This window comes from Octopus sinensis, linkage group LG15, assembly GCF_006345805.1.
Source record: "Octopus sinensis linkage group LG15, ASM634580v1, whole genome shotgun sequence".
In the NCBI taxonomy this organism is placed as follows: domain Eukaryota; kingdom Metazoa; phylum Mollusca; class Cephalopoda; order Octopoda; family Octopodidae; genus Octopus; species Octopus sinensis.
This window is the reverse complement of record NC_043011.1, coordinates 11190100-11210018: the sequence shown is the minus strand read 5'-3', so window position 1 is coordinate 11210018 and position 19919 is coordinate 11190100. Positions and strand designations below refer to the sequence as shown.

General features: G+C 37.8%; 1 protein-coding gene across 1 annotated transcript in view; it reads right to left on the bottom strand.

Moving 5' to 3' along the window:
* LOC115219951 (dual specificity protein kinase TTK-like) overlaps nucleotides 1-19919 on the bottom strand; it is a 69202-nt gene that overhangs the window by 10357 nt on the left and 38926 nt on the right. Inside the window, exons 4-5 of the mRNA XM_036509475.1 lie at nucleotides 13060-13133; nucleotides 3101-3207 (exon numbers count right to left, since the gene is read on the bottom strand). Coding sequence (XP_036365368.1) covers nucleotides 3101-3207; nucleotides 13060-13133 — 181 coding nt within the window. The remainder of the gene's footprint in view (nucleotides 1-3100; nucleotides 3208-13059; nucleotides 13134-19919) is intronic.

The following is a 19919-nucleotide window of genomic DNA, read 5'->3' as shown; positions in this document are numbered from 1 at the left end:
AGGGACCTGCATGGTGTAGATGCGGATGTCTTTAAAGTAGGACTGGATCTCTTCCTGTCAGGTGTCCCGGATGAACCAACTTCACGGCAGGAGGTGCAGATGAGGGCAGCTGCATCGAACTCTCTCATGCATCAGATGGCGTTTGCTAAAAAGCATCCGTGAGGTAAACCCATGTAGCAAACCAAATGGCGGTGCCCCAGCATGGCCACAGCTCATTAGCTGAAACTGGAAAAATCAAAATCAAATCAAATCAATCATATACATATATACATATATATATATATATATATACATACATATATATATATACATAAATATATGTATATATATATATATATATATATATATATATGCAAATGTATATATGTACAGATACACACACACATATATATGTATGCATGTATATATGTGAGACAATAGTTTCAGTATTAAGAGTGAAACTATTAAAACTGAACGTATTATCTCACATTACAATAGAGCTGCTATTGTTTCATTTCTGACACGTAATACTGAAATAGTGTAAAAGATAAGAGATTGCTCCGCGCTCGCATTAAGCAAGAAGTTGGAGCCCATGACACTGCATGGACCCTAAGCAAGGCATGTGTAAAATTTGAATGAAATTGGTTGGGTAGTTCTTGAGTTCTAGTGATGCACACATACAGACAAACACATATTCTCACTTTTATATATATAAAAAATATACTAAAATGATTCAGAGACGGGTTCTTATTCTGGAAATTAATACAATGTTTAATAAATAATTACATCGGCTAAGGAGAAGTTGTAATGTTCATGCTTTTCTGAAGAGCATAAACAAAAATAGGTTAACTAAGGCACATATAAAAATTAAGCTGACCAATTTTAGAGCAAAAGAAAGCAAGCATCAGATGCCAATTCATATTTTTGACAAAGCCAAAATGGTACAAAAAAATTAAATAACCAAACAAATTGGTTGGAGTGGCTGTGTGGTAAGTAGCTTGCTTACAAACCACATGGTTCCGGGTTCAGTCCCACTGCGTGGCACCTTTGGCAAGTGTCTTCTACTATAGCCTCGGGCTGATCAAAGCCTCGTGAGTGGATTTGGTAGACGGAAACTGAAAGAAGCCCGTCGTATATATATATATGTATGTGTATGTCCCAACATCGCTTGACAACCAATGCTGGTGTGTTTACGTCCCCGTAACTTAGCGGTTCAGCAAAAGAGACCGATAGAATAAGTACTAGGCTTACAAAGAATAAGTCCTGGGGTCGATTTGCTCAACTAAAAAGGTGGTGCTCCAGCATGGCCACAGTCAAATGACTGAAACAAGTAAAGAGTAAATTCATAAATTGATTACTGCCATGTCACATTCAAAACATATTTTCTCATCTGATCACTGGAAGTTAAACAACATCCATACTCAACAATTCTCAGAAATGTTACTACTTCAAAACCCAAGAGCTGTAAAAAACTACAGCAGTTTGCTGCTATTTGCAGTCAACCTGCTGTAATCCAAAGTAAGGCACATAATTTTACTTATTCCAGTGTGTTCAAATGACAAAACAGATTTCATTGCCTAATTTTAAAGTTGAATGATTAGTAGTGGGAAGGATATCCAGTTCTAATAAAGTAAACAGACAATTGCTCCTTAACCCTTTCATTACCAACCCGGCTGAAACCGGCTCTGGCTCTGAGTACAAATGTCTTATTTTCATAAGTTCTGAATTAAAATCTTCCACCAAACCTTAATCACAATTTATGTTCCTAACACTAGCTGAATGATAACTAAGTTATTTTACTAAATTCTTTGTGATATTTAAAGAAATTGAAAGAAACACAGAGCATCTCAAAATAAATACAGTAACGAAAGGGTTAAAAGACAAATCCTGGCATTAGCGCTGGGGAACTAGCTGAGAAATTTAAAATAAACCAAACAACTATCGTACATGAACTGAAAAAAATTGAAAAAATTTCAACATTTGGAAAATGTGTCCTGCATGACTCTCCAGAAAATCTGCAACGTGTCGCATGTAGTGTGTCATTGTTTACACAATGTCAGATGCCATTTTGGGATAGGCTTGTTTCTGGTGATGAGAAGTGGATCCTTTATCATAACATTAAACATTCTTAATAATAGATTGGCTAACGAAGCATACCTGCTCGGCAACCAAGAGGATTACTTCATCCAAAGAAGACTATGTTGAGTGTATGGTGGGCTATTCAAGGAATTATCCATTATGAACTGCAAAACAATCAACACCAATCTCTATTGCAATTAATTCCATCATTTGAAAGCATCTTTCAACAAAAATTGCCCATCCTTAGTCAACAAAAAAGGAGTCAATCTGTATCATGATAATGCCTGCCCACACACAGCATCTGCCCTTGACAGATCTGATCGATTTCCATTTCTGTCAATGATTTGTCCTAAGTATTTTATTTTCAGTGAGAAAAATTCACTTTTCCTCACTCAGGGGAAAGCTGTAATCCCTAATTTTTTCGAACACATATTTTACATGCTCTACATGTTGGTCCCAGGATTCACTTTTAAGGAGTATATGATCCAGATATCATCATCATCATCATTTAGCGTCCGCTTTCCAGGCTAGCATGGGTTGGACAGTTCAACTGGGGTCTGGGAAGCCAGAAGGCTGCACCAGGCCCAGTCTGATCTGGCGATGTTTCTACGGCTGGATGCCCGTCCTAACGCCAACCACTCCGTGAGTGTAGTGGGTGCTTTTTACGTGCCACCGGCATGGAGGCCAGGCAAGGCTGGCAACGGCCACGATCGGATGGTGCTTTTTACATGCCACCGGCACAGGTGCCAGACGAGGCTGGCAACGGCCATGATCTGATGGTGCTTTTTACGTGCCAGACGAGGCTGGCAAACGGCCATGACCAGATGGTGCTTTTTACATGCTTTTTACGTCATCATCATCATTATTTTTTAACTTCCACTTCTCCATGCTTTCTTTAAATTTATGCCTATCAAACTCACTCATGAGGCTGAGGCTGTAGTAGAAGGCACTTGCCCAAGGTACAACACAGAGGAACCAAACCCAAAACAACATGGCTGGGAAGCAAGCTTCTCAACCACAAAAAAATTAAAACACAGCTTACCGTACTTAAGTTCAAATTCAGCAGCATATATGTGGGCAATAGCAAATTTGCGAGCAACTGACCGAGCCTGGCAAAACAATGATTTACCATTATCAACATTTTCTTCACTGAAAATAAGAAAATAAAATAAGGAAATACAAGAAGCAAAGATAACTAAATCGTTAGCATGAAAAAAATTCATTAGTCTCATATGCTCAAGTTTAGGTACAGGCTGGCAAAATATCTATATCAAAGAAAGGATGATTGATACCTGACTCTAACAGTAATAACCTGTGAAGTAAGTACAAGGCATACTTTTGGGGAAAGTACAAGTAAAAGAACACTATACAATGCTACTGATACCGATAGTAAATACAGATATTTTATCTCTTAGTAAGTTACTATAACTGCTAACTCTGCAAACTTATATATATATATATATACATGATGAGCTTCTATCAGTTCCTGTCTATCAAATTTTTTCACAAGTCTATAGTCAATCTGGGCCTGTAGTAGAAGATATTTGCCAAGGTGCCATATGGTGAAACTGAACCCAAGATCATATGGTTGGAAAGCATATTTTATCCCTTAGCTCACAAAAAATAGTGTTTACCCAGAAAAATAGAATTTGGAAAACATACACCAAATACACATTTTGTTCTATATATGTTATTTTTTTTAGTCAGGCACACAAATTTTAAGTCTTTATATATATGTGCATGTGTCTGTATACATACATTATATATGTGTGTGTGTGTTTATATATTTGTTTTGCAAGATTCTTGATGTGAAATTCTGTGTTGAAACAGATGTTGTTGTATTTAGGGATGGTCATGTTGCCAGTTTAGCCAATAAACACATGAACGAAATAAATAAAAACAAATTACACAAATGTGTATAAGCAGGGGATACAGATAATACAAGCATTCCCCCCCCCCAAAAAAAAACACACATACACATGTACTTACTTACTAAACATAGATACACATAGGGGTATACGCATGTCCAAATAAAGACACATACAACAGGAATACAAAATACAAAATGGCTGATCGTTAGTAAGGAGAGACACACAAATAAGAAATAAGAAAGCAAAGGACCACATTGTTGGTATTTTGTTTATTCCATTAGAATTGTTTCTGAAAACAACAACAACAACAATAATGGTTTTTAAATTTTGGCATGAAGCCAGTCACTTCAGGGAAGGGGGAAAGTTGATTACAAGTATGTGTGTGAGTGTGTTTGGGTGCATAACTGTGTGTATGTGCATAGATATGAGAGTGAGTGTGTTTGTGTATAAGTGTGAGTTTATGCATGTGTGTGTGTGTGTGTGTGTGTGTGTGTGTGTGTGTGTGTGTGTGTGTATATATACACACACGTATATATACGCGGGTGGGAAGGGGCTGGTGACACAATCTTTTCATTCACGCATTGAATTTGGTGATACTAGTTGCGGATTCTAGCTCGCTCTGATACTGAGTTGAGTTGGTGCCTTCTAGTATCTCAAAATTCAATATATAATCATTTATGATTATAGTATTCTACGCTGAAGAGAAAAGAAGTTTTTGGTAAGATAGAATTATTTAATATTTAATTCTTATGCTTTCCTAAAAACTTGATTTCGAAACGTACGTCCGTAGATAACTTAAAATTGTATGATAGATTGCCGTCAATTCATTCTCTCTTACCTGTTTGTGTCTGCCTTCCAATTGCTGTTTTTACTGAGATCTCCCTTTTTAGTAGAAGAAATAGCTATAACTCTTTGACTGCTATTTCTAAATTCGGTATGTGGTAAGGCAATTCGTTGCTAAACCCTTTATTGCTTAGTATTACTTAAATTTTCCTCGAATGAGGCTTTTACATGCCGAAGACCACTTGGTGTAATTGATAATTATTCCAAATTAATTAATTTCACCCTTCATTATTACGAATATATATATATATATATATGGTGGAAGTGCAATGGCCCAGTGGTTAGGGCAGCGAACTCGCGGTTGTAGGATCGCGGTTTCAATTCCCAGACCAGGCGTTGTGAGTGTTTATTGAGCGAAAACACCTAAAAGCTCCACGAAGCTCCGGCAGGGGGTGGTAGCGATCCCTGCTGTACTCTTTCGCTACAACTTTCTCTCACTCTTTCTTCTCTTGGCCTGCTTGCTTAGCCAGCGGGGTGGCATCATTCGAAGGCTAAAACAATGCGAAGCACATTGTGATCAGCGATGTGTAGCAACATCTGATAGCCTGGTCGGTCACGGTGATATATATATGTATGTGTGTATATACATTGAAGCTTCGTAAATGTATCAACTGCTATTTCCACTAGACATTAGTGCTTTGTTGTACCACTACTCTCTCTCTATATATATATATTTCATAAGGGGCTAAACATAGAGGGGACAAACAAGGACAGTCAAAGGGATTAAGTCGATTACATCGACCCCAGTAACTGGTACTTTATTTATCGACCCCGAAAGGATGAAAGGCAAAGTCGACCTCAGCGGAATTTGAACTCGGAACATAACGACAGATGAAATACCGCTAAGCATTTCGCCCAGCGCGCTAACATTTTTGCCAGCTTGCTGCCATATATGTGTGTGTATATATATATATATATAATATATATATATATATATATATATATATATATAATCAAAATAAGCAACAAAAATAACTTTGGTAATTTGGTACGATCGTTTCACGCTACATCATTTTATTAAATATTGTATTACAACAGTTTTAAAATGTTGAGCAATCATCAGCCATTTATAGAGGTTTTCCATTAATACATAATTTTCATATTAATTAATCACCCCATGGATTTATATGGATAACACCATACAAAATTCTGGTGCATCTAACTTAAGTACCATATTCATTTGAATCTAAATTTTGCTGAACTTATATATATATATATATATATAATTATAGGTGTCTATGTATGTTTATGTGTGTGAGAGTATTCCTATCTGCTTCAACTAAGCCCCCTTGACAACATACCTCTGTAACTAGCCATGACCAGCAAATGCCATGTCAACTCCTTTCCTCGTTTTAGGCTTTTATTTTGTTGTGTTTTATAACTCTCAATATGTATCACACTAGATATTCTCTTATGTCTATCATTCCTGTATCGCTGTAATCTTATTTCTTTGTTTTGGTTCCTTGACTAGCTGCAACGGTAATTTGTTGCACATATAGTGCATATACTGTCACATACATTCTTTCACTTGTTTTAGTCATTTAACTGCAGCCATGCTGGAGCACCGCGTTTAGTTGAACAAATCGACCTCAGGACTTATTCTTTGTAAGCCTAGTACTTATTCTGTTGGTCTCTTTTGCTGAACTGCTAAGTTACGGGGAGGTAAATACACCTGCATCAATTGTCAAGTGGACAAACACAGACACACACACAAATACAAACATACACACACACACATACAATGGGCTTCTTTTCACATTCCACTCACAAACCCTAAGCTATAGAAGACATTTGCCCAAGGTGCCACGCAATGGGAGTGAACCCAGAACCATGTTGTTGGGAAGCAAGTTGTGTGTATGTGTGTGTGTGTGTATCACGTGACCGACCAGTCCATCAGATGTAGTTACACATCGCTGGTCACAATGCGTTCGCATTGTTTTAGCCTTCGAATGACGCCACCCCGCTGGCTAAGCGAGCAGGCCAACAGAAGAAAGAGTGGGAGAAAGAGTGGTGAAAGTGTACAGCAGGGATCACCACCCCCTGCCGGAGCCTCGTGGAGCTTTTAGGTGTTTTCGCTCAATAAACACTCACAACGCCCGGTCTGGGAATCGAAACCGCGAGTCCACTGCCCTAACCATTGGGCCATTGCGCCTCCACGTGTGTATATATCATCATCATCATCATGTCATCCACAGACAAAACTATGGCATCCTTCACTCTCAGCTTCCAACTGTCTTAGTCCTTTGTCAAGATTTTGATTTCAGAACCAGAGTTAATACCATTATAACTTTCTGAGCATTTTTAGAAAGATCTCCATCATTTCTCCTCTGCATAATTTACCTCCAGATATTGAGCAAAATAAAAGTTATAAACAGGTCATTCTCCTGTTCTGTGGCAATGGCTAGCAAAGTGTAATCTCTGCTGAATAGAGTCCGACAACTGAAGCAGGTCTTAGTATAGCTCTCGGTTTGTTATATGATCTCTCTCCAGCTGATGTTAAAAATTCTTCTCAAAAGCTAAAATTGCTGGATCTTTTCGGTTTGAACGGCAGTTTTTAACATAATTTCTAGGTAACTAAAAAATGTTAAACTTCATATACTGGTAGAATGTGTTTATAAAACATCTTTTTCTCTTGGCTTTATTGAGAAAATTCTATGGTTTGTAAGATATTTGTTGTTTTTTTTTCTTCAATTTCTGCAATTTCAACCAATCAAATACGTCTATTGAGGTAAAAAACATTCTGTGCCATATGAATATGACCCTCGTTTAAGAAACAGATTGGGTTTATTTACATTTGAGAAGAAAAAAAGATACCCTTCCCCCCACCCCTAACCCTAAAACAGATTGAAATGCAATAGATCGATACTAGGGTCATAATTATGGGAGACAATTTCATATGACACCGCTAGAAAAAACTGCCGTTCAAACCGAAAAGATCCAAATTGCTCCACCCATTTAATAATTTGACCAGTTAAAGATTTTACTTGATAGTCACCTGTTACAATTTCTATTTTCTAGCATTAAAATGTAAACCAACTAGATTCGTTGCATGTTCAATACAATAAAACAAATTTTCAGTTAAATGCAATGTGATGTCATCAGCATAAGCCAAATCATTGAATTGTATCTCTGGATACCATGTCCCCTTCTTGGGTTCTATAACAATCCCACAATCACTATCAGACATTTTGAATGCTTCTTTCAATGAAAACTCCAAAACAAGAATGAAGAAAAATGTATCACCTTGAAATACATCAGCAAAAATACTGAAAAGAGATTTCACACCTGGACTTGTGTTTTGGAGATTAGTTTAATTGCATTTACTTTTAAAGGTGGTATGCCATATTTTTCAAGAATTTAGAATATTCTTTCTCTATGTATAAAATTAAATGCACCACTCTTTGAAACATTCTAAAACTGAAGAGAAGGTATATATATTTGGTAATAGCTTGCGAGCCCCAAGAACACTTGTAACATTGTAATATTTTTCAGGGGAGGCATATTTTTTTGTTGCAAAGATCTTGAAGGATCTGGTCTGCGACCATTTTCATTGATAACTTGCCCTAGATATTTTATTTCTGACACGAAAACTTTGCATTTTTCCACACTAAGTTTATATCTATACTCCTTTATTCTTTCAAGGCCTTTTTTAACATGGTACTCATGCTGGCCTCAAGACTCATTTCTTATGAGTATGTTATCCAAGTGAGCTATAGTGAAATCCGTATCTGCAAGCATAGTATCCATCACCTGTTGGAAAATACTAGGCACCACCTTTATCCCAAATATGGGTGTTTATTGTTAATAATTTCAAACATTCCTCCTTGACCTGTAACTGTAAATATGCCTCCAACATTTTCCTCTATGAGTTTCGCAAAACTTTCCTCCAGACTTGGTAAAGGGTAATTGTATGTCATCCAGCATTCATTCAAGCCTGTTGAAAAGTCAGCGCAGTTCCCATTCAATCAGGATAAAAAATTGATAAACCGATTCCTTATAGGATTTCCCACTAAAAATGGCTACACCCCATTTTCAACCATAACTTTTACCAATTTTGACATATTTTGCTAAAACTTGATGCCAGCATTACTTAGGAGATCTTTGAATGCTTTAAGTTCTCAAAAAAAAAAAAACAATCGATTAGTGGAAATAATTGATAAACCAATTCCTTATGGGATATCCCAACCAAATTGCCTGCAACCCATCTTCAGCCAAACGTTTACCAATTTCAACGGATTTCGCTCAAATTTCATGTCGGTGTCACTAATTTTGGCTTGAAATAAAGCACTTGATCATTTAATAATCCTAACTTAATCCCGGGCAATGCCAGGCTATACTGCTAGTAAATTAATAATCCTTTGACATTCTTCAATTGAATTAGCAACCCTGTCTGTTGAAAATGAACCTGAAGTGTTTTTAGACTGCAACAATCGACCCAAAAACTGTTGATTTTGCTGTTGTTGTAGTTGCTGTTTCTGTTGTTCTTGTTGCTGTTGTAGTTTCCATTGTAACTGTACCATGGAAGCTAATAGATCTTTCATGCTAAGAACATCCACAGTGAGCTTCAAATGTCTTGTAGCCAGTCTTATATCCTTGAGTTTGGATACAGACTACACTGTAACTGTTTTATAACACTACAAAAACTAAATCCGTAACAAACTTATATCTCTTCTCAACGACTGCCTTTGCAAATGCGACTGCACATACCACAATGTACTTCACACTGTCAGTACGCATGCACCTTCATAAGGTTAGTTCACTTGCTGTCCCGCAGGGGTGTCAGGATTTCACAATACTAAGCAAGGCTCAGAAAAGAAAATTTTGTCCATAAAAATGAATAATGAGAATATCAATTTACAGTTGGATACAGGCAGTGATATCATGATAATTAACACATATGGGGGCGGGGGGAATCAGGAAACCTAGATTGAAAGAAACTTCAAAAATTGCATGTGGTTTTTCAGGAGAAAAATTACATTTTAAGGGTGAAATGATAACTGATGTTACATTTTATGGAAAAACCTTGAAAGCCAAAGTTTTTGTGCTGAATAATATGAAAAATTCATTCGGAACATACTAGATGGAATCATTTAATTTATGGGACCTCCCCATAATTTTTTTCTTTTGTAAAAATGTGACTGGTTCTTCCACCAATACAAATAAGGTGTCAGAGGAATTTAAAAAAGGATTAAAAAAGATTTTTCCTTAAGTTTTTTCTGATGAATTTGGTCTTTGCACCAACACAGAGGTGAAGTTTCAAGTAAAAGAAAACGCTATACTGCTATTTAAACCAAAAAGAACTGTACCTTTCACAGCATTGAAACAAGTCAACAAAGAATTGGATACACTTGAAAAGTTTTGGGTTATTGAAAAAATTGATTAAGCTAAATGGGTGTTCCCATCAGTAAATGTCAAGAAAAAATAATAAACTCCATGTATGTGCTGATTTTTCAAAAGGATTAAATGAATCATCAAACATTCATTTAATCCTTTTGAAAAATCAGCACATACATGGAGTTGACCCATTACCAAGTCCAAAAGAAATTTTCACAAAGTTGAATGGAGGAAAATTTTTTTCAAAGTTGGACTTATCTGCAGCATACCTGCAGGTACAAATAGATGAAGAATGTTCAAAATTATTAATAATAAATACCCATAAAGGACTGTATAAATTTAATCAACTTCTTTTTGGTATAAAGGTAGCACTAGGCTTTTACCAAAAAGTTATGGACACTATGCTCGCTGGTTTGGATTTCACTATAGCTTACTTTGATGACATACTCATAAACAGTGAATCTCATGGTCAGCATGCTGAGCATGTTAAAAAGGTCCTTGAAAAAAATAAAAAATTAGAGTTATGAAATCAGCAAGGAAAAGTGTGAAATTTTTATGCCAAGAATAAGATATCTAGGGCAGATTATCAATGAAAATGGATGCAGACCAGACATGAAGGGGGAGTGCAATAAAAAATATGCCTCTCCTGACAAACATTACAATGTTACAAGCATTTTGGGACTCAATAATTCCGACCAGGAATACATATTGAATATGCATAATTTAAGAGCCCTCCTGAATAAGTCGTTAAAGAAAGATGTTAGACAAGTGCCAAAAAGCTTTTGAAGAAATTAAAAACATCTTAATGTTGGAATTGTCATTATCACATTTAGACCTGAATTTAGAAATAGCAGCAGCAGTGGTATCGGAGCTGTGATTTTACACAAATATGAAGCCGGTAGCCTGAAACCTGTAGCTCATGCTTTGCATTCCTTAATGACAGCTGAGAAAGGTTACAATCAAAGAGAGAAGGAAGCATTAGCCATTATATTTGCGGTAAAAAAATTCCATAAATTTATACATGGAAGAAGATTCCATTTGCAGACAAACCACTGCCCATTATTATTTATCTATGGATCAAAAAAGGTTATCACCACACATACAGTCAACAGATTGCAGCACTGGTGAACGATCCTACTAAATTACGACTTCAAGATGGAGTATTTGCCATCTAAAAAATTGGGGACATGCAGATGGTTTGTCAAGGTTAATACCAAAATACTGTGAATCACTAAAGGCAGAACAGATTTACCTTGATACCATTTATATCTTCTCACTATCTTGAACCATTTCAGTCATCCACCTTTCATTCTTAATACTGTCCTCTCTATCTACATTTTACCTTGATCACTCTCCCTTATTCACTTCTTCGGGCCCCCACACTCTATAACCTACCCAACCATGTTATCTCTCCTTTGCTTTCACCTTCTCCCATTCTTCCCTTGTCAAACACATTGTAATGGCTTTCCACACTGAACCAACAAATCGCTCACATTGACCATTCCCTGTTGGGTGATATGGGGTAGATCTACTCGTAGGGACACCTCTGGAGTGTAAAAATGATTTTAGTTCTGACAACATAAACGATGTACTTCTATCTTACCATTCTGCTGCTCTTCACCCCTGTGCTACCCCTTTATCTGCACTGCCAGTCATCTAATATCCACTCCAACTTAGGTAGCAACGGTTACTCCTCAACCCTACCCAATTTCTACATTTGCCACCTACTGTTCCTTCTTCCTTGCCTTCCAAACTTATCATCCCCTTATATTTGTTCATTATATTCACCCTCTTACCCATTCTCTATCTCTAACCATCTCTCAGTCTCCCATATACTCTTGCAACCTCTAATAACTCATACTTCCTGTACTCACCCATTTCTTCTCGTTTCATACCTCAAATTGCATTGTCACCTCATCATCACTATTTTTCTCTTTCCAGCACCATCACAGCCATTCCCATTTCCTCTTCTATAATGTAACAGTGTAGTTGTTCTATAGCAAGAGACCTGTTCTGTTTCGTCTCCTTCTCTTACACTTGAATCCTTCATCCCATAACAACTCTCTCTTTTGTAGCTCCCACTCAGTTGAAGAGGATCTTAGTTTTGCAGACCACATAGAAACCACACTAGTGCAAGTGCCACAGAAAATGCATCCAATACATGCTGTAAAGTGGTTGGCATTAAGTAAGGCATCCAGTTGTAGAAACCTTTAACAAGATCATAGAAATAATAGAAGATAAATTTGGCACAATATTTCCTCATCACCATGATCATTTAACATTCACTTCTCCATGCTGGTATAGGTTGGATGAATTTACTGAGGTAAATTTTCTATGCTCTTCCTATCACCATCTCTTACCTGTTTACCGGTGGCACATAAAACCGTGCCGGTGGCACGTAAAAAGCACCCACTACACTCATGGAGTGGTTGGCGTTAGGAAGGGCATCCAGCCGTAGAAACATTGCCAGATCAGACTGGGCCTGGTGCAGCCTTCTGGCTTCCCAGACCCCAGTTGCACTGTCCAACCTATGCCAGCATGGAAAGCGGACGCTAAACGATGATGATGATAATGTTTCCCTATGACCAGAAATGTTTACACAGATTGGAAATGAAGGACACTACTTGTATGATAGTGACACTTGCTTCAAGCTATCATAGGATGGTCAAGACAAGGAGACAGTAATACATACATACACACAAAATGCATGCACATATACATCATCATCATCATACATATATATATATACTCGCGTATATATATATGAGCTTCTCTCAGTTTCCATCTACCAAATCTACTCATAGGCCTAGGGCTATAGTAGAATACACTTGCCCAAGGTGACACACACTGACACTGAATCTGGAACGAAGTGGTTGAGAAGCAAATTTTACCACACTCTACTTTGCTGAAATTGTTGTACTTATACTGAGAAAGAAGAAAATAATCATCTCACCTTTTTAATGTAGCATAATCAACCAATAATTTCACAAACATGATATTATTTTTGTTCTGGTTACTTGGAATAGTCTGTAAGATGAGGGAAAAACAAACAGAATTTGATTATAAGCAATAACAAAGATTACACATTTGACAATATTTCTTCCAAATAGTAATTACATTCTATCAAAAGCTTAGCTGGGTCTTATTTTCCTAGGAGCATTTTAGATTGATGATGCAGCATGTAATGATGTCATAGTATCATATACAAGGATAAATTGGAGATGTTTCCTGTTGTCTTACATACAGAGTAAGATTGCTAGCAGAGGGAAATTGAGTGAGTTGTGTTGCTCATAACCTTTTTCAATCATGAGTAAATAAATTACTGTTGTAGTCTTTTCATCTGATTGTTATAACGCCCACTCTGGTATAGCAGTATAGTTAGTAAGACAAGTAAGACCATGACTATGACTGTCTACTTCATACTCTCCTTTATACAGACCAATGTCACCTTATTTATAGCAACTAGCACATACGTGGGAAGAGTATACCATTATTACTATTATCCCCACAACATCTCCCCTTTTCAGTTTTTCTTAGGGAGTGTCATTTATTTCTTTTAATAGCAATACTTTTTATATCACCCAACCTACCTTTTTTGAGTTTTTTTCTTCCAAGTTATACATTTAATATTTTTTTTCTGTTTGGCACCCACTTCCAAGAACTTCGTACATTTTCTTTTTCTTACACTTGTGCATTTGGGTTCAATCACTTATAGTGGCATTAGTACTTGAAAAGTATCATATAACCATTCCATTGATTCTTCCATTCTCTTGGGCTTGCTCTCAATGAATCTTTTTTTCAGCTGGCTCATGTGTCTCTTGTATACCCCTTTCCTACTTTTTACCAAGTAGAGCATTTTCCCTATACGTTTGGTAATGACGCCATCTTCACAACTCTGTTTTCCATTCTTATATACCCTCACAAATACCTTTTCACCAATTTGTCAAAGACTGATTTTATTTTCCACACGAACATCAGCTCCACTGGTGTCATTGGATTTGGTGCCACATGGTATACTCCTAAGAATAATTGTTGTAGAGCTACCTCATCTATGACTTCCTTATTCGATTTTCCAACAAATAGCTCGCATTGACCATTCCCTGTTGGGTGATATGGGGTAGATCTACTCGTAGGGACACCTCTGGAGTGTAAAAATGATTTTAGTTCCAACAACATTAACGATGAACTTCTATCTGAATGTAAATATCCAAGAAGACCGGAAATTGAAAACAGCAACATAAGACAGGAAATAACGGTTGAGCAAGATGTATCCTGACACACAAAACCAAAAGGAAATCGTGAATATTCATCCATAACTATTAATAAGTTTTTATTTAAGGAAGACAAAGGCAGAGGACCTTGAAAATCTATGCCAAGTCTATCAAATGGATACATAGCTCAAATCAATTCTTGTTTTTCTGGTCTATAGAATCATGGTTTACATTTTTGACAAGTAGAACACCGGAAAATAATGTTTTTTTTGCATTGTCTACAGAATAGGGTAAATTTCGAATGCAGATAAAGTGCACCATACGTGCAATCCCAGGATGACACAAATTTTTAAGTAATTCTAAAGTAACAGCACAAAATTCTCTTCAAAGAGAATCGGTAGCAGTATTTAACGAACCAGCTTGATGCTGTACATCATACTTCTAAGGCATAAGCTCTAACTTCCACCTTTTGATCTTTTCATTTTTTATTTTACTTTGATGACAGGTGTCGATGATGTAGGACACAGATTTTTGGTTGGTTATCAAAGTAAATTGGTGACCAACGAGAAAGTGGTGTCATTTTTTTTATCGCTTCAACAATAGCATGAGCTTCTTTTTTGACAATGGAATGGTGCTTTACAGAAAAGTTAAGCATACGCTAGAAAAGGTGACCAGTTGAACATACTGATTCAATATAGCAGCGGTAGTCATGTCGGACGCATCTGTTTCAAATGGAAAAGGCAAATTATCATCAATTTGCATCTTTACAGAATTTAAAATCACGAATTTCAGGTCTCCAACAACTGCCTCTTTAGAAAGTGGAGAAATGGAAGAGATAATTAGCAGTCGTATTCAGTGTGAAAAGCATGGAACCCATTTCAAATTGTATGCAAATAATCCCGAAATACAGGACAAAAATTTTTTATCTTGTGGTCAACTTTTTATTGTTTTTTAGAGCAGAAAAGCACGACAGGTCAGGTTGGAGTTCATTATGGCTTATTTGATATCCCAAAATATTAATAGAAGGAATATTAAACACACACTTATCCTTATTTAGTGTGATATTGTACCATTTTGCACAATTCAAAAATATACAAAGATTAATATTGTGCTCTTCGTTAGTGTTACCGCCAATCACAATATCGTCTAAATATGCACGAGTCTTTTATAATTTATTTTGATGTATGAAACTGTCAATAATTCACTGAAAACAAGTGACATCATTCATCAAACCCTAAGGAAGTCGTGTAAACTGATACAAATGTCTGTTTACCTCAAAGGCAGCATAAATTTTGTCATCCTTGTGAAGTGGCACACAATGGTAAGTGCTACGTAAGTCTAAATGATTAAAGTATTTGTAACTAGAAATCATGTTTATTAAATCATCTAAATTCAGCAAGGGATATGCATCTAGATAAGTAAACTTATTTATCAAAACCAAGTAATCAATAACTAGTCTTTGTTTTTTTTGTATGGTTTTGAACTACGTGTTCGTGCGCTCTCCATGGTGAATTGCTTGGTTTGATGATGCTTTCCTTCAACAAACGCTCAGTTTCAAAAGAGATAGATTGAGCATCAGACATTTGAAATTTTCTGGATTTCATAATTACAGGTTTACAATCTGGCGATAAATGAGAGAAAAACTCAAGGAGGATCCATTACAATAGATGCTAAGGAATACATTTCTAAGTTTGGATGTACTCCCCATCATCATCATCATCATCGTTTAACGTCCGCTTTCCATGCTGGCATGGGTTGGACAGTTCAACTGGGGTCTGGGAAGCCAGAAAGCTGCACCAGGCCCAGTCTGATCTGGCAATGTTTCTACGGCTGGATGCCCTTCCTAACGCCAACCACTCCATGAGTGTAGTGGGTGCTTTTTACGTGCCACCGACACAGGTGCCAGACGAGGCTGGCAAACGGCCACGATCGGATGGTGCTTTTTACGTGCCAATGGAAGAATGTTTACTGAGGAAAGATATTCCTAATACAACATCAGTGCATGAATTGGGTAGTACGAGAAAATGAATGTCAGGATATATTCATCTTTGAAGAGTTATATCTAATTTGCAGCCTGCTTTGACAGATGACTTTAAATTAACAGCAGCCATCCATATAGTACCATTATACTGAGAAGTAAGGAAGCCAAAGAGAGCTAACAACAGATTGTGAAAGGAAATTTTCTGAGCTTCCAGTGTCCAAGAGAGCTTTTTAACGAAAATCCATTTATACATATTTCTATCATCAATGCGTTCAACAGAAGCAAGAGGAGCAGTTTGAATTGATGCAGTAACTGAATTTTTAGACATGCATACTTTTGAAAATGACCAATCTTTTTGCATTTCCTACATTCAACATTTCATGTGGGACATTTAACATGCTCATGTTGTGATGCACTTCCACATCCGTAACAGTGTGTCTAATATTTTGATGTAGTACTTAGCTGCCGCACTTGTTTCTTCTAAAAATTTTCACACTCTTCTACACCTGAAAAAGACTTCAGCATTTCTTCATTTTGTTTCGCTGTAGCTGCAGGGCAAATAGTCGAGATTGATGTAGAATCATAAATTTGTGAATTGATATTAGCAATTTCCAAAGCGCATGCCTGATCAATTGCCTTAGTCAGAGTAAGCGATTTATTTTCAAGGAGTCTAGTTCGAATACTTTGAGATGAAATTCCGGTAATAGGCGCAGGAGTGGCTGTGTGGTAAGTAGCTTGTTTACCAACCACATGGTTCCGGGTTCAGTCCTACTGCGTGGCACCTTGGGCAAGTGTCTTCTACTATAGCCTCGGGCCGACCAAAGCCTTGTGAGTGGATTTGGTAGACGGAAACTGAAAGAAGCCCGTCGTATATATATATATATATATGTGTGTGTGTGTGTTTGTGTTTCTGTGTTTGTCCCCCTAGCATTGCTTGACAACCGATGCTGGTGTGTTTATGTCCCCGTTACTTAGCGGTTTGACAAAAGAGACCGATAGAATAAGTACTGGGCTTACAAAGGATAAGTCCCGTGGTCGATTTGCTCGACTAAAGGCGGTGCTCCAGCATGGCCGCAGTCAAATGACTGAAACAAGTAAAAAAAAAAAAAAAAAAAAAAGAGTAATAAATGAATCTTGAATGTACTAGTCTCTGTAAGTTTCAGCAGAAACACTCGTAAAATCGCCATCCAGACTAAGATTTTGAAGAGAATGCACATATTCATCTATAGCAGTGCTTTTCAAACTTTTTGCTGGAGTGGAACCCCAAGGAAACATTCCACTGGCTCGAGGAACCCCTGTGCAATAATTTAATAGTCTTATGCACACATATCTGCACAGGAGAATTAAAAATTACTGCCCATTTTAGCAGTTTTGTAACTTCTTGCGGAACCCCTGGACTGTACTGGCGGAACCCTGGTTGAAAACCACTGATCTATAGATTTACTAGGTAATTGCTTTTGTGTAGACAGTTTATGTCTGGCAACAACAGAATTAAATGGCTTAATAAAGGCGTCCTTCAAAGCAGCTAAAGCAGAGTCAAATATTTTCTGAAGAAACTGAATTTGCCAAAAGTCTAATGTATGCATCAGCGGATCCAGAAGTAACGGTACCTTTATATCGAGAGAAAACAAACAACTAGTGCTTGAATGTTCTAGCAGCTTCTGGAGCATGAGGAAGAACTTCCAATCTTTCGAGATGTAAGCCTTGCTCCATATTTTAAGCAAATAAAATTCGAAAAGACTCATGCATATTTAGACGATACTGCGATTGGTAATAACACTAAAGAGCACAATATTAATCTTTGTAGGTTTTTGGATTGTGCAAAAAACAGGTACAATATTACGCTAAATAAGGATAAGTCTGTGTTTAATACTCCTTCTATTAATATTTTGGATATCCAATAAGCCATAATGAACTCTGACCCGACCCGTTGCGCTTTTGGGATTCTTTGCATCATCATCATCATCATCGTTTAACGTCTGCTTTCCATGCTAGCATGGGTTGGACGATTTGACTGAGGACTGGCGAACCAGATGGTTGCACCAGGCTCCAATCTTGATCTGGCAGAGTTTCTACAGCTGGATGCCCTTCCTAATGCCAACCATTCCGAGAGTGTGGTGGATGCTTTTACGTGCCACCGGCATGAGGGCCAGTCGGGCAGTACTGGCAATGGCCACGACAAAATCGTTTCTTTTTTTTTTTTCACATGTCACCTGCACACCGGCACAAATGCCAGTTAGCTGCTCTGGCAATGATCACGCTCGGATGGTGCTCTAAGTGCTCCAATAGCACAGATGCCAGTCATCGAATTTGATTTCGATTTCACTTGCCTCAACAGGTCTTCGCAAGCAGTGTCCAATGAAGGGAAGGTACGCATAAGTGGGCTGGTTACACCCCTGGCTTAGGCCACAAGGTTATGGTTTTACTTGGCTTGCTGGGTCTTCTCAAGCACAGCATATGTCCAAAAGTCTCGGTTACTGGTCATTGCCTCGGTAAAACCTAATGTTCGAAGGTCATGCTTCACCACTTCGTCCCAGATCTTCTTGGGTCTACCTCTTCCACAGGTTCCCTCAACTGCTAGGGTGTGGCACTTTTTCACACAGCTATCCTCATCCATTCTCGCCACATGACCATACCAGCACAGTCGTCTCTCTTGCACACTACATCTGATACTTTTTAGGTCCATCTTTTCTCTCAAGGTACTTACACTCTGTCGATTATGTACACTGACATTACACATCCATCGGATCATACTAGTTTCATTCCTCGCGAGCTTACGCATATCCTCAGCAGTCATGGCCCATGTTTCACTGCCATGTAGCATGGCTGTTCATACACATGCGTCATACAGTCTGCCTTTTACTCAGAGCGAGAGGCCCTTTGTCACCAGCAGAGGCAAGAGCTCTCTGAACTTAGCCCAAGCTATTCATATTCCAGCAGCTACACTTTCAGTGCACCCTCCCCCACTACTAACTTGGTCACCTAGGTAACAGAAACTATCAACTACTTCTAGTTTTTCTCCCTGGAATGTGACGGAAGTTGTTCTCAGCACATTTTCAGTGTTTATTGCTCCTGAGTATCTACCACATACAAAAACTATATTCCCAGTTAGCCTTCCTTTGATATTGCTGCACCTCTTATGTGTCCATAACTTACACTTGGTACATCTTATAGAGTTTCTACCTACACCTTTTCTACAGATCAAGCAGGGCCATCTACCTGAAGGTGTTTGTGATTTGTCTACCTTCCTACTTATTAGGACTTTAGTTTTAGCTAGGTTGACTCTAAGGCCCTTCGATTCTAATCCTTGTTTCCACACCTGAAACTTCTCCTGTAGTTCTGATAGTGACTCAGCAATTAGAGCAAGGTCATCAGCATAGAGGAGCTCCCAGAGGCATCATGTCTTGAATTCCTCTGTTATTGCCTAGAGGACTATGATAAATAGGTGGGGGGGGGGAGGTAAAGACTGAACCTTTTTGGACCCCTACCTCCACCCGGAATTCTTCACTGCACTTGTTGCCAACCCTCACCTTACTGACAGTGTCCCTGTACATGGCTTGCACAGCTCTCACTAACCATTCATCTATCCCTAGTTTCCTCATTGACCACCAGATAAGGGAT